We start from the raw sequence: 15814 nt of genomic DNA, 5'->3' as shown, positions 1-15814 counted from the left end.
ACAGCTCCACTAGGGGAGTGCATGTAACAGCCACACAGTGACAGGTGAACACGAAGGCACATCTCGGGCTCTGGTCCCTTCTGGCCGATCCCAGAACACAAGCGTCCCAGTTCCCACAGGAGGGTGACTCCCTCCAGGCGCTGGAAGGAGACAGGACGGAAACCCTGGCACCCCCAGGCTCCCTCCCACGGCAGCCAATGGGCAAACAGATGCTCTGCCTCCAGCCAGGACTTAGATTTGCTACCTCGACAGTTTACACTCACGCGCTTCTCTGAAAACCTGAACAAAACCTCAAACGTTTCTTGGAAGCCACATGCCACAATCACATGTTGCTAACCACAAGCGCTCAGCACCCAGACAGCCGTGCGCCCCTCAGGCTGAGTGAAGCAGGAGGGATGCCCCTCTGAGGAGCTGGCATGTGGGGTGCAAGGTCAGGGGAGGTACGGGACTCCAGGCTGTGGGTGCCTGTTCCCACACGCTCCAGTGTTCGTTCTCCAGCCACCCCCCGACCCTCCAGCTAAGCGGCAAGATCAGGGACAGGAACTGTATCTGCATGTGGTCACCAGTGCCCCAGTGGCCATGGAGCCCGGGCCACCTGGACGGGAGCAGGTGGCTGGAAAAAACCGGAGGAGTAAGTGGAGAACACGGGGGCTTCAACAGGCTGTGCTGCACCCGGTTCTGTATCCTTGAGGGGACCCCACCCTCCTGACGAGGCCAAGACACATACACCGAACGCTTCGCTAAACTCCTGTTAACCCGGGCTCGCAGTCGAAACCAAGGGATGCTAAAGGTTAGGACGGAGAACAGGAGCTGCAAATCAACTCCCCACGGCCAACGTTTTCAACATCTCAGCAGTTTCTTCTGGAATGTACCTCAGAGTCATGGGCTTCTACTCTCATCGCTTGCTCTGTTTTGGACAATCTCTACCGACGGACTTCTTGCTATGTAAAGATTTAACTCTCCAGGCACACCTCCTTCGAGCCCCTCTCGACAGTGTGATCACACCACGTGTGGGGCTACATTTACAGTCAGTTCAGGTAATTACGGCCACGCACACACCGCCCAGGCAGAACAGGAGTGACTTGGGGGCCTTCCTGAACAGCTCACTTCTCACCCGCGTATTTATTCACCGACTGAGCCCAGCCCTCGCTTTCCACATTCTTCTCAGGTTCTGCCCACAGGCAGCTCCAGACACATCTCCTGCGTGTGGGCCCGTGGCCCCCTGTTCTGGCCTCGCAGGCTGCACGCCAGGCCTGGCCCCTGTGCCCAACACCTTCTTGCTTTGTTTGGCCATTGGGAGACTTTATCACCTGAGGTCGTGAGACACCAGCGAGGGCAGGAGGGAGCCCCTCGCACCTATGCTTGGGCAGGGGGGGACTCAGGGCTCTGGCAGCACCACTTGGAGGAAAGGAAATGGGTCCAGCCACAGCCATGGACACCTTCCAGACCCTGTCTGTGCACTCACGACGTCACGTGAGCATGCATTCTGCATTTCAGAGTTCGACAGGTGCCAAGGAAATACATACGTGGCATGAAACTACCATGCCCGGCAGCCACAAGACCACGACCGCGACCGCAGCACACGGACACCAGCAGAGGCACAGGGGCTCCACGCGAGAGCTTTACCTTGGACATCTGGCTGAAGTCGGCAAAGCCCTCAGCACTACTGAAGGACCCGCTTCCGAAGGGGTCCAGGGCTCCGAAGGGACCTGCAAGCAGCACCGGGAGAGGCAGAGTCACGGCGCGCTCAGGAGCACGCCTCGTGGGGCCAGCCCACGCGTCGCCTCCCAGTTCCCCACGGCACCAGAGCACAGCCAGGGTGGTCACATCTGCTTGTGGGGTGGTGACTCTGGTGCAGGTTCTCAACCAGGAGCCCCCCCCCGCCCCGCCCGGCCCACTCTGGCTTGTGGTTGGTGCGGCTCAGCCAGACAGTTTGCGGCCACGCGAGCTAGGGGCACTCAGCCCTGTGGCTGGGCTGCCAGCCAGCATCGTTCACACTCATGGAAGGAGTGACAAGGCCCCCATGGAAGGACAGACAGGGCCTGGTGTCTGTCCTTCTGGACCAGGAAGGGGGAGTGAGAGGGAAGGGACTGCCGCCCACACGGCTCATGTGGGGACATCATCTGTGGATAGAGATTTCTGCTGAGATTTTTCCTTTGGTGGGTGGTGTGATTTTCCTGGAGTAGCCCACAAGCCCACCTATGAAGTCAAGCTCTGTAACTAACAAGCCAAGATGCTAGGCAAGGTGGCAGTACCAAGTGGGGCCTGTTCCCACAGGCAAGGTGGGGCGGGGGTGCAATCCGCAAACACTCCCCTCCCTTAGCGGCACCTAAGGGTTTTGTGCTGTGAAGGGAGGGTCCCTCAAACCCAGCGCCCATAGGACAAGCCTCAACAGACCTTTGGATTTATTTAGGAAAAAAAGCCAAACATACAAACCAAACATTCATAAGAAAGACCGAGTAAAAAGTAACTAATACGTTAGTGTTATTACCGAATTAATCCCTACAGCCAAGCTTCCTTCCCAGCAGATGCCAGCTCCCGCTCAGGAAGACGAGGGCCGTGGCGTGGGCCACTGCCTCGGGTGAGGATCTGGGTGCTACTTACTAACCACACAAACGCTGAGGACGCACCAGCTTTGGAAACAGGTGGGCCATTCTACTGCCCAGGGACGAGTGAGAAGTAAAAGCAGCCATTGGTCTCACCTGATCCTTTTGAGGAGACAGTGGAGGATGAAAACGGATCGCTGGATTCAAAGGGGTCGAGCTGAATGAAAAGGACAGAGGAGAGAGTGAAAAGCAGTTCCTGTGCCCATCACCCATTCATTCAACCACAAACTCTCTGGATATCTGCCCCAGCCATGGGGAGGACACAGTGATTTAAACCAAATCCTGGCAGAGTCCAACAGACCAACCACTCCTGCATGTAATACCAACAAATACCCTGGACTGGGGGAAAAAAAAAAAAGCAATCACCTGAAGACATAGAAGTGAATCAAAGCAGCAAGACTTTGGAAGAGGACTGAAATTTGGCAGTAAACACACAGCACAGGCTGAGCTTTCCAGGCTTTGTTTCATCTTGGCCCACTGCTCAGCTTGTGGGAGCTCAGCTCCCTGACCAGGGACTTAACCCCGGCCGCAGCCGTGAAAATACTGAATCCTAACCACCAGACCACCAGGGAACTCCCAGGTTTTCCGTCTTGATAGCTACAGTCTGAGAATATTGAGAGGCTACGGACTCCAAAAGAAAACTCACTGTCCTTCTGCACTGAAGCTCAGACGCGAGAATCCCAGGACAGCCACAGCCATGAAAAAGGGATGTGGCCCAGCAAAAAACAAAAAGCCCAGTGGAGAATTAAGCTGTCTTCATACCTGCAAATGAGGCAGGCTATTTTTGTTAAGACTGTTGGAATTTACTGACCATAATTACAACATATAATCCAAAGAATATTAAGTAACATCCTTACCATGTTAATCAACTGTTCTCTTATGAAGATCTATTGTGTTGACTAATTGAACAATAATTCAAGTAGAGTGTCCCAGAAAGAAACCTGCTTGCACTCCTTCTCTAGAGTCTGGCCGGCGGTGCTGAGTATTGCCAGCGGCCCCGACGTGCCCCGACTTGGTGTCCTCGTTTAGAAGCCTCGTCTTCTGCACATGGCTTCATCCCCAGGTGGCTGCAAACAACCTGAGGCTGCGTTTTATTGGGGAGTTATTTGGCCAGGGCCTTCTGAACAGCAGTGTCCCAGTGAAGTGCTGGATATTATTTATTTAAGAATGAACTTTTCTTTTTTTTTTTAACAATAATATCCTTTCAGAAATTTCTAACTACCTTGTAACTGCATGACTTAACATGGTGATAAAACAGTTATTAAAAGACTATTTTTTCCAAAGCTTAAAAAGAGGGGGCGGGATGTGGGGTCTAGAAAGGAGAGGCAGAGAATGGGAGTCCCAAATTCCATGATAAGCTCCGCCCAGATCTCAGGCTGACCCCTACACTGTGTGTGGGTGGGCAGACTCAGAGCAGCCTATAGCTAAGGCCACAGGAATGAAACCACAGGCCAGACAGGGAGAGACTACAGTGTGAGTCTCACCAGTTAGCTGCCTGCTGAAACAAAACCATCCACACTCTTTGGAAGAATGCAACAGAATCAAGTCTCCACAACAGAGTACGCACAATGCACGGGATGTATCTCTAAGTTATTCAAAATACAGAGAACAAGAAAAATGTGATTCTCAAGGGAAAAAGATAATCAGTGGAGACAATCTAAAGATGACCCAGATACTGGAATTCTCAGATGAGAATGACTTTACAGCAGCAGTGACTGGGCTTAATGAGATAAAGGAAAATACACTTCAGATGAACGACAAGATAGGAGATCTTAGTAGAGAAGTGGAAACTACACAGATGAAACATGGACATTCTAAAACTGTAAACTACAGTACCCAGAATAAAAGCGTCAGTAGATTAGCTAGCCAGCAAAGGACAAAAATGGGACTGAAGCTGAGATAAATCAGTAGAAATTACATAATCGGATGGAAAAAAAGAGAAAAAAAAAAGAAAAACAGGGCCTCAGGGAACTTTGAGGACAATATTAACACCTGTGTAACTAGAATCCCACAAAGAGAGAGAATAAAAAAGAAAAATTTTTTCGAAGAAATACTGGCTGAAAACATACCAAATTTGGTGAAAGACCTAATTTATAGATGTAAATATATATATATATATAAAAAGAAAAGTATATCCAGACCCTACATAAACTACTGAAAAGCAAAGATAAAGAGAGGTTCTTTAAAACAACCAGACAAAGGAACATGTTACATGCAGGGAACAACTACATGAAAGGCTGGGCAACTTTTCATTAAGAACATCAGAGACTAGAAGATAACAGGACAACATCCTACAAGAACCAAAAGGAAAAATGATACTAGATTGGCCACAAATACACTCAAGGACGGCAACAAAGCAGCCCTGCATACAAGGGCTAATGTGAGCTCTTCAGGCTGAAGGAGGCAAAACCAGATCTTGAGAAAGGGATGAAGAACTTGAGAAATGGTGACTATACGGTGAAAGTAACAACTACTTTCTTCCTCTTTAAAACTGATCAGTTTAGTTCAGTTGCTCAGTCGTGTCCGAGTCTTTGTGACTGCATGGACCGCAGCACAGCAGGCTTCCCTGTCCATCACCAACTCCCAGAGCTTGCTCAAACTCACGTCCATAGAGTCGGCGATGCCATCCAACCATCTCATCCTCTGTCGTCTCCTTCTCCTCCTGCCTTCAATCTTTCCCAGCATCAGGGTCTTTTCCAATGAGTCAGTTCTTTGCATCGGGTGGCCAAAGTGTTGGAGTTTCAGTTTCAGGATCAGTCCTTCCAATGAATAATCAGGACTGATTTCCTTTAGAACTGACAGGTTTAAAACTGACTGTAAAACTGGTTTAAAACTGATACAGTGGATTAAAGCAAAAATTATAATACTGTCTTAAGACATTTAATACATTTAGACATGTTACATTCTTAAGACAACTGTAACAGAGACACTGCTGTTGGGGGGGGGTGGATAAATGGATCTACATGGTGGCAAGGTTTTCACATTTTACATTGCGTTGTTTGTTGCTGTTGTTCAGTCACTAACTTTTGTCCAACTTGCTGCGACCCCATAGACTGTAGCATGCCAGGCTTCTCTGTCCTTCACTATCTCCCAGAGTTTGCTCAAATTCATGTCCATTGAGTCTGTGATGCTCTCTAACCATCTCATCCTATACCACCCCCTTCTCCTTTTGCCTTCAATCTTTCCCAGCATTAGGGTCTTTTCCAATGAGTCACCTCTTTGCCATCTGTGTCCAAAATATTGGAGCTTCTGCTTCAGCAAATGACACAGTAATAATTCCAAGTAGCCTACAAAAAGTTAAGGGTGAAAATGGCAATCCCTAAACCAACCTCTAAAAAAAAAAAAATAAATAGTATAGTTAAAAGAGGCCAATAAGTACTACAAAATGGAATCCCAGAAAACATGCAAATAACCCAAAAGAAGACAGAGAGGAACAGACGAATAAAACACAGAGAATAAAAGAAAGTAAATAATAAAATAGTAGATTTGAATCTAATTATACTGATCAGTTCAGTTCAGTTGCTCAGTCGTGTCCGACTCTTCGCAACCCCATGAATCGCAGCACGCCAGGCCTCCCTGTCCATCACCAACTCCCAGAGTCCACCCAAACTCACGTCCATTGAGTTGGTGATGCCATCCAGCCATCTTATCCTCTGTTGTCCCCTTCTCCTCCTGCCCCCAATCCCTCCCAGCATCAGAGTCTTTTCTAATGAGTCAACTCTTCGCATGAGGTGGCCAAAGTAATGGAGTTTCAGCTTTAGCATCAGTCCTTCCAAAGAACACCCAGGACTGATCTCCTTTAGAATGGACTGGTTGGATCTCCTTGCAGTCCAAGGGACTCTCAAGAGTCTTCTCCAACACCACAGTTCAAAAGCATCAATTCTTCGGCGCTCAGCTTTCTTCATAGTCCAACTCTCACATCCATACATGACCACTGGAAAAACCATAGCCTTGACTAGACGGATCTTTGTTGGCAAAGTGATGTCTCTGCTTTTTAATGTGCTATCTAGGTTGGTCATAACTTTCCTTCCAAGGAGTAAGCATCTTTTAATTTCATGGCTGCAGTCACCATCTGCAGTGATTTTGGAGCCCCCCAAAATAAAGTCTGACACTGTTTCCCCATCTATTTGCCATGAAGTGATGGGACCAGATGCCATGATCTTTGTTTTCTGAATGTTGAGCTTTAAGCCAACTTTTTCACTCTCCACTTTCACTTTCATCAAGAGGCTTTTTAGTTCCTCTTTACTTTCTGCCATAGGGGTGGTGTCATCTGCATATCTGAGGTTATTGATATTTATCCCAGCAATCTTGATTCCAGCTTGTGCTTCCTCCAGCCCAGCGTTTCTCATGACGTACTCTGCATGTAAGTTAAATAAGCAGGGTGACAATATACAGCCTTGATGTACTTCTTTTCCTATGTGGAACCAGTCTGTTGTTCCATGCCCAGTTCTAACTGTTGCTTCCTGACCTGCATACAGATTTCTCAAGAAGCAGGTCAGGTGGTCTGGTATTCCCATGTCTTTCAGAATTTTCCACAGTTCATTGTGATCCACACGGTCAAAGGCTTTGGCATAGTCAATAAAGCGGAAGTAGGTATTTTTCTGGAACTCTCTTTCTTTTTCCATGATCCAGTGGATGTTTAATGCAATTATACTGATAACTGCATTAAATGTGAATGGACTAGATACTCCATTTAGAAGGCAGAGATTTCCAGACTGTTTAGAAAAGCAAGGCCCAACTGTTGATATATGCTCAACACAAAAGACATCAACTTCAACTCCCAGATAGGTTGAAAGTAAGTGGATAAGAAAAGATAAAGCATGCAAAGAATAAGCATAAGAAAAATGAGGTGGCTATTTTAAAATGTGATAAAAACAGATTAAGACAAAGATTATCACCAGAGGAAAAATGGAACCCTTTTAAAGAAAAAAGGTCACTGCATCAGGATGATACAACAATCATCAATATGTAGGCAACTGACAGCTTCAAAATATATGTAGCTAAACTTGACAGAATTAAGGGGGATATGGACAATGCTACAATCATAGAAGAGTTTAACATCTCAGCAACTGGTAGAGCTAACAAACACCTTAAAAATAGATGGTCAGTCCTTTATAGAACATAATGGAAAAGAGTATGAAAAAGAATATATATGTATGTATAACTGAATCACTGTGGTGTACACTAGAAACTAGCACAACATTGTAAATCAGCTAAACTTTCAATTAAAAAAAGGAAAGAGGGGGAATTCCCTGGCCGCCCACTGGTTAGAACTCAGCACTTTCACTGATGTGGCCCAGGTTCAATCCCTGGTTGAAGCACTAAGATCCCCCAAGCTACATGGGCGTGACCCCCTTTAAAAAAATGGGGGAAAAAATAGACCTTCAGAACAACCACCTTGACCTAGGTGGCATTTACAGAACATTATACCCAACAATGGCAAATAGATACTCTTCTCAACTGTACCCTGTATGTTCTCCAACAAAGACCATAAAATGAGTCTCAATAAATCAAAAAGGACTGAAAACACACAAAATATATTCTCTAACAACAATAAATCTAGTTAGAAACCAATATTATAAAACACCTGGAGGGGGGCAGTACTTTGAAATGAAACAACACCCTTTAAGTAATCCACGGTTCAACAGAGCATTCACAAGGGAAATTGAAAAATATCTCAAACTGAATGACAAGGAAGATACAACATATCAAAATGTGTGGAATGCACCTAAAGCAGTGCCTGAAGAGAAATGCGTAGGTTTTTTATAAAAATAACTTTATACCTGTGGTGGAAAAAATAAATTAAAAAAAATAATAATAACTTTATTTATTTTTGGCTGTGCTGGGACTCCGCTGCTCATGGGCTTTCCTCTAGCTGTGGCAAACGGGGAGTATTCTCTACTTGTGGTGTGCAGGCTTCTCATTGTGGAGGCTTCTCTTGCTGTGGAGCCCAAGCTCCAGGTGCTCGGACTCAGCAGTTACGGTTCCTGGGCTCTAGGGCACAGCTTCAATAGTTGCAGTGCACAGGCTCAGCTGCCTCGCAGCATGTGGGATCTTTCCAGACCAGGGATCAAACCCATGTCTCCTGCAGTGGCTAGGTGGATTATTTACCACTGAGCCACCAGGGAAGCCCAGAAATACATAGCATTAAACAATTACATTAGAAAAAGAAGATCCAAGATCAATGACCTAAGGTTGGATCTTAAGAAGTTAGAAACAGAAGGCCAAAGTAGGGAGAAGGAAATCATGAGCAGAAATCAGTGAGACAGAGAACAAACAGGAGAGGAAAGTAACACAGCCAATAGCTGGCTTGTGGAAAAGATGAATCAAATCGATCCACATGGAGGTGAGAACACAGACCACCAACATCAGGAATGAAAGGGGGCCCTCACAACCGGTCGCAGAGACAGAAACGCTCCGGGTTAATCCCTGCCTTCAAGGAGCTCTGGGGCTAGGGCGGCAGACCAGTAGGTCCACGGACAAGTGAAAAACCAAGGTGTGGGTAAAATGAGGGCAGAGGCGCAGCCTAGAGCGCAGGAAAGCTACATGTGGCCCTCACTTAGACGCAAAATCCTCATTCCATCACGAAGTCTCTTCTCTGCGTTTTAAGTCCTCGCTGACACCAATTTACACCAGGCTGTTGGGCCTAATGTACAAAACACAGGGCTTACTGCTTGCTGAGGGGTGGGGAGCACACTCAGCGCGGCAGCCTGTGCGTCTGGATTTCTCCTGCCACGGCGGGGACCCCCTGGGGCAGGCTGATGCCAGTGTCGCCATCTGCACTGGGCACTCAGGCAGCAGGGCAAACCTGTGGGCGCGTGTGGCGCTCTGTTTCGTCTTTGTTGGGGGATGCAGTGGCCAAGCAGAGAACCCAGCCAGTGGGCCTGAGCTGAAGTAAAGGGGCACAGAAAGGGATGGAGGGGTGACAGCTGTTCAGGACACAGAACACCCTGATGTGGGCTCACCAGACTGCTGGACGTGATACCCGGCTTCACAGGGCAAGCCTCCACAGGAACCAGCAGAGATGGTCACGGTGCCATCCAGGAAGGAGGCTGGGCCTTCTCGCCAGCTCCCAGGGAATGGCCCAGCCTCCGACGGCTCTCACTTGCCAGGCTTAGCAAGCTCAGTCTGAGAGAGGGAGGCCCTGATTTGGTCCATGCGGGTGGGAAGGGCTGCCTTCATACAAAGAGCCCGCAGACGGGCAGCACCGGGACAGCGGCCCTCCTGAGGGCACTCACCTTTGACGGTAAGGAAGGGTTCTTTGTGAACGGGTCTGAGGTAAACGGGTCGCTCTTTGTCTGCTTCTTAAAGAAGTCATCAGGGGTGGAGCCACGGAATGGGTCGCTTTCTTTGAAAGGATCCCCACCGAATGGATCTGGAAGGTGTTTTGGAAAGAGAAGAAAAAAACTGTCCCATGAATAAACGCTATGCTTAGTGAGAAAACTCCCATTTAAAAAAAAAAAAAACCACAACTGACTGACACCACTTATGTGAAATTCTAGAAAATGGAAAAACCATAGTGGCAGAAAGCCAGTTAGTAGCTGCCAGAGATCTGGTGGCACAGGGGTGGAGGAGCAGGAGGGGGCCTTTAGGGACAATGCAGACAGTTGCTCTCTCATCTGGCTACACACAGGTTGAAATGCATCCGATTCTACACTCAAAATGGGCGAGTTCTGCGGCGTGTTCATTACACCTCTCAACAAAATCAGTAGGAACAAACAATGTGCGAAAGTCCAGAAGGACAGAAAGCAGACTGGCGGCTGCCAGGGGCTGAGTGGGGGGCACTGGCAGACGCGGTCTCCTTTCAGGGTGACGGAGACGTTCTGGAACTACATGGAGGTGGTAAGTGCACAGCACGGCGAACTGACCACAGGCCAGTGGCATGTGCACTTTAAGACGGTTAACCTGTACTATGCACATTTGTCAGGCTTGTGTTACACGAATCCTACCTCAAGAGAAACAGATAAACAGCAAGGGAAAAGGAAATAAACAGGCAGCACGATGCCAACACCGCCATGCCCAGAGTGTGTTCACGTGGGGCGCGGGCCTGGCGACCAGGAGGGGAGCCCCCACCACCCAGAAGAAACAAAACACTGGCCTTTCTTTCTTTTCTCTATGATGTGTACCAATTTTTTTTTAAGTATTTAAAAAAAACCTTCCGTTTATTTTTGGCTGTGCTAGGTCTCTGCTGCCGCTCGGGCTTTTCTCTAGCTGCAGGGAGTGGGGGCTGCCCTCTGGCTGTGGTGCCAGGCTTCTCACTGCGGGGGCTTCTCTTGTTGCAGAGCACAGGCTCTGGGGCACGTGGGTTCAGAAGCTGTGGTGCACAGGGCTAGCTGCTCCCAGGCGTGTGGGGTCCTCCCGAGGCAGTGACTGAACCCGTGTCTCCTGCATCGGCAGGTGGATTCTTTACCACTGAGCCACCGAGGAAGCCCAAGATGTTGGGCTTTGGTGCAAAGTGATGCTGTCCTTCCCTGCTCACTGCACCGCCACCCCGAGTATGTGCGGGCAGAAGTGCCACTGAGTGTGGGCACCACACAGGACACCTTGATGGTGGCACAGCGGGCACAGCAGGCACAAGCGACCGGGAGTCTGCACAGTCGTCAGGCACCAGGGGCTGGCGTTCTGGCTCTCGTTCTCATTGTGCTGTGCGACCAGCAGGAAGGGGCACCAGACTGAGAAAGGGAGGCACAACGGAGCTTCCTTCAGAAGCTCGCCTAGCACAGGAGGCGGCAAGGTGTTTCTCCATTTCCCTCAAGCTGAACTAGGAATGAGAATACTCTTCTTTTTAAGTTTTTATTGGAGGAGGGCACAGCAACCCACTCCGGTATGCTTACCTGGGAAATTCTACGGACAGAGGAGCCTGGTGGGCTATAGTCCATGGGGTCATGACGAGTCAGACACAACTCAGCCACTCAACAACAACAACAAATTAATTGCTTTCCAATGTTGTGTTGGTTTCTGGTGTAGAGCAAAATAAATCAGATCTATCTACACATATATTGCCTCTGTTTTGGATTTCCTTCCCATTTAGGTCATCACAGAGCACGGAGCAGAGTTCCCTGTGCTATACAGTAGGTTCTCGTTAGTTATCTAGGAATGGGAATATTCTGAGGACCAGTTCACAGAACATTTCTTTTAAGTAACGAAGGTTGTTTTTTTTTTTTTTTTTTTTTACCTGTTGAAGCCGTCTGTTGCTCGGCAAAGGGGTCACTCTGGAATGGGTCACCTGGATTAGAGAAGAAAGAACCATTCAGCTCTGTGGTAGAAATGACCTGGGCAGAGCAAAGTGGGAAAGCAAGGGTGGCCAGTGGCTGAGGGAGTTCATCACAGCAAAGATGATGAAGATGAAGCAGAAAGAACTCGGGCTACTCAACGTGGGCCCAACGGTGGGGAAACACAGGACCAGCCTGAATTCACTCTCTTTCTATTCCCTGCTCATGGCTCACCCCTCCCCTCCCCATCACCCACCCCCTGGGGTTCCAAGAACCTGAGCCCCCAGAGCGGCCCCCTCCTCAGCCTCCTGGGACACCTGAGCCTCAGCAGCTGCCCGAGTCATCTCTCAGAACTCGGGTGCTTCTACTCCAAGTCTCTAACTGGAAAGGCACTCCCACTGCCCTCTCCCTGCCCTGGCATTTTTCTCAGGAAAATACAGATAGCCTTCTTGGAAATAGTTTTGCTCTGCAAAAAAAAAAAAAAAAGAAAACTTAGGAAATCTTGTTTTTAGAATTCTTAAGTTATTCTTGACTCGTGTGTGGCTCTGGGTGAACTCGCTGTGGGAAGGCCTTAGAGCCTGTGCATGTGGGGATCTGCTGTTTACTAGGGGCTCCATAATCACTGCTACGCCTACTTATCTTAGTCCTGCAAGGTGGATGCAGTCTCAGGGCCAAGCCAGTTACCCGTGAACGTGGGCGTGTCACAGTGAGCTTGGAGCTCTTCCCTCCCCCGTGCAACACCACAGCTCTTCAATCACCCAGGGGAACTGAGAGATTCAAGAGGCCAGTTAGGCTCCAAGAATTTCTTTCCTCCCCCCACGTCAGAGGGTGCCACCAGTCACGAGACAACCCAGAGGGGCACAAAACAAACAGCCTTGCAGTGACAAAGTGGGCGCCAAATGAGGTACCTTTGAAGGGATCGGCTCCTTTAAATGGGTCTGATTTGAAGGGGTCTTCTGCTTGAAAGGGATCCGGATGCAATTCTTGGGCGTTGTTGCTAAATAACAAGGCTTTATTTTTGAAAGGATCGTCCTGTAATTTTGCGAAGAGACAGGACAGGGATTTCATTATTTCAGATTTAAAGCCAAGCACAGAATTTTATACCTAACTGGTGTATTTTCCCTCTTAAGTGATGTGACCCTGATGAGAGTAGTTTTTATAAAAAAAAAACAACAACAAAGAAGGCGGATTTTAGTTAATAACGTCAACAACAGTCCATTCGTTGTGATAAATGTACAAGACATTAATAACAGGGTAAGCTGGCTGTGGGTTATACAGGAACCCTCTGCACTATCTTTGCAACTTTTCCTTAAGTCTTCTAAAATGAAAGTCTATTTAAAAATCGTTCAGTGGAAGCAACCCAGGCATCCAGTGATGAATGAATGAATAGGCAAAGTGTGGCATGTCCATATGATGGGGTGTCACTCAGCCTTTAGAAGAAAGGAAATTCTGACACCCACAACACGGATGAAGCCTGAAGGCATCAGGCTAAGAGAAAGAAGCCAGTCACCGGAAGACAAACACTGTGGGATTCTACTTCCACGAAGTCCCTAGAGCCATCAGATTCAGAGACACAGAAAGCAGAACAGCAGGCGGTCAGGAGGATGGGGAGCAGTGCTTAATGGTATGAAGAAATTCTAGAGCTTGGCTGTACAACATGAACACAGTTAACGCGACTGAACTGTATAATGAAAGATGGCTATGATGGTAAACTTTACGTTATGTGTCTTTTACCATAATTAAAAATATTTTTTAATATATCACTGTGTCAGAAAAAAAGTCCTATTTTTGGAAATGTCAGAAAAAAAATGTAACAAGTCCCTCCAACGACTGCAGCTCAAAGCCTCCTGGTTCAAAGGTGCACCTCCCTCAAGCAGCTTTTCAGAGAGCGTGTGCGTATGTGCGCATTTTTAAAAATGCCTGTTTCCACACCAAGAGGCACGATGGCTATTTACATCCAGAGAGGAAGTGCGTGCTTATACAGTTAGAACTACTAGAGCATACACAGCACTTTGCATTTTTTCTTTAAAAAGTGCTTATTTGTAGAAACAAACAGCATATTTAAATCAGCGGTGCATGGGGGGGACTTGCTTTTGAAGAGCAAGTTTTTATAGTGGAAAAATTACCTGAAAGGGGTTGGGGACGGACCTCACAATATATGCGGGAAAACAGTGCACTTGGTTTAGAAATACTGAGATATTTTGGTTCAGAAAGACACACCCTCAGTGAAAACACAAAGGTTTCACTATGACATTAAAAAGCACAACATCCTCCTCGAATCTGGCAAATGTGTCAGCATCCTTGGGGCTGGCGAATTCAGCCATTATTCCCACTGACCGAGACCAGGTGATGAGAGAGCCGGGGCTTCCATGAAAACACAGGGCAGTGACGTCAGAGGTGCCCACGGGAGGGTCCTGACTAGGCTGGGTGACTCCAGGGAGCGGGATGTGTCTCAGAGGTACCAGGGCAACAGAAGCCCCAGGCTCCCGAGGAATGGACCAAACACCCCTGCCCTCTGACGGACATGGAACGGTTTTCCTTACCTGAGAAAGATTACCTAGGGCCTCCAACCACAGGGCTTCCCGAGGTGGATAAGCCAAGCCAGGTCTTGGGCAATTGAGTGCCGATGTCCCCAAGCGCGGCGCCCATGTCTGCGACACACAGACTCAGTAAGGATGCTGTGGTGCCAACTACCATGAGATGCCCATGCCAGCAAGCACCCAGTGGGGGTCTGAAACAGACCAACATGCTGGAGGAGTCCTAACCTACGGAAGCCAGGCGGCCAGCAGGGAAAATCAACACCCTGCAGCCCTGGGGAAAGGAACATGTTTGTTCCAGAAGAAGAAACAGAGATGGTGAGCGACCTGAATAAAGTAGTGAACTGAGAACGACAACTTGGAAAACTAAATAGAATGGAAGCTTCTATTTGGTTTTTAATTAGCAGTGACGTACCACTGCTAATTGGTACTTTTTTTTTTAATGTTTTCAATTGCCACTTGGAAGACTTGACAAGTAACAGTGGACGATGGCAGAGAAGACACTGATTGCTGGGTGCTCCGGCTGCAGTCCCCCTAACTGAAAGGCAGGTCTGCCATCTCTCTCTCAGGAGCGACTGCTTGGCCTGAGGTAGTAGCCGCTCCCTCCCCTTCAAAGGAGAAGCCTAAGACGACCCCGGCAGGATTCAGGTGGTTAGGGTAACCATTTACCATTTACGGATTCCATTTCAGGTTCAGAGCAGAAAGCTAGATTTGCCCTGGCACAAAGACGCCATCAACTCCACCATCTGCTGACCACCTACTGAGAAGCACGGAGCCATCCGCCCACCTGGGAGATGCAAGTGTTGTGGCCAAGCTCACGGCAGAGAGCGAGCATCGTGAACAAGGAGCTCCCTGACCAGTCTTAAGTTCTGCACGTCTCAGGAAACAGACGTGACAACTCCGAAAGGGCATCAAGGTGGCATTCTGCGACGCTCCTCGCCTTTAGACAGGGGCTGGGCGGTGGTGTGCTGGTGCAATCAACACTCTCAAGAGAATAAAAGCTCTGCCTGATAGCCACTGCCAATTCCCATGGTGCCACTACCCCACTGTGGCTGATGTCCAGTTACCAAAGGTGGAGCTTAGGTTTACAAAATTGCTATTCAATCATCGGCTCTGAAGTGTCAGTAAAAGCGGCTCCAGTAGGCCAGGGGCTGAATGTGACAGGCCAGCCCGGCCTCCGTGATGAGTCTGTGGTGAAGCTGAATTCTGCTCCTCTCTAGCAGACAGGCTGGCTGAGCACCGACTCCAAGGATGAGAAGCCAGTACCCTTATCAGCAGATGAGACACAGGAATAAACACGGCTTTCAGATCCCTGCCATCTTGGACAAAGTCAAGTCACGTGGGCCTAACAGAAACCCAGTGACTTCAGTAAAACTGTCCAGACTTAGAACGCTCTAGACACACCTCTTTGGTTACACTGGTTCTCAGGAAATTAAGCCCCTTACTTTCATCCCCTCCG

At 48.3% G+C, this 15814-nt stretch overlaps 1 protein-coding gene across 12 annotated transcripts in view; it reads right to left on the bottom strand.

Annotated features, from left to right (window-relative positions):
* Positions 1–15814, bottom strand: part of EPS15L1 (epidermal growth factor receptor pathway substrate 15 like 1) — a 107270-nt gene that overhangs the window by 26098 nt on the left and 65358 nt on the right. For all 12 annotated transcript variants that reach the window (XM_061421735.1, XM_061421733.1, XM_061421740.1 and 9 more), the window contains 5 exons: positions 12727–12850; positions 11782–11832; positions 9845–9981; positions 2703–2763; positions 1627–1709 (listed from right to left, as the gene is read on the bottom strand). In XM_061421735.1, the coding sequence (XP_061277719.1) occupies positions 1627–1709; positions 2703–2763; positions 9845–9981; positions 11782–11832; positions 12727–12850 (456 nt within the window). The remainder of the gene's footprint in view (positions 1–1626; positions 1710–2702; positions 2764–9844; positions 9982–11781; positions 11833–12726; positions 12851–15814) is intronic.

Source organism: Bos javanicus, chromosome 7, assembly GCF_032452875.1.
Source record: "Bos javanicus breed banteng chromosome 7, ARS-OSU_banteng_1.0, whole genome shotgun sequence".
NCBI classification, from domain to species: Eukaryota; Metazoa; Chordata; class Mammalia; order Artiodactyla; family Bovidae; genus Bos; species Bos javanicus.
Note: the sequence above shows the minus strand (reverse complement) of the source record. Positions and strands in the feature narration are given on the sequence as shown.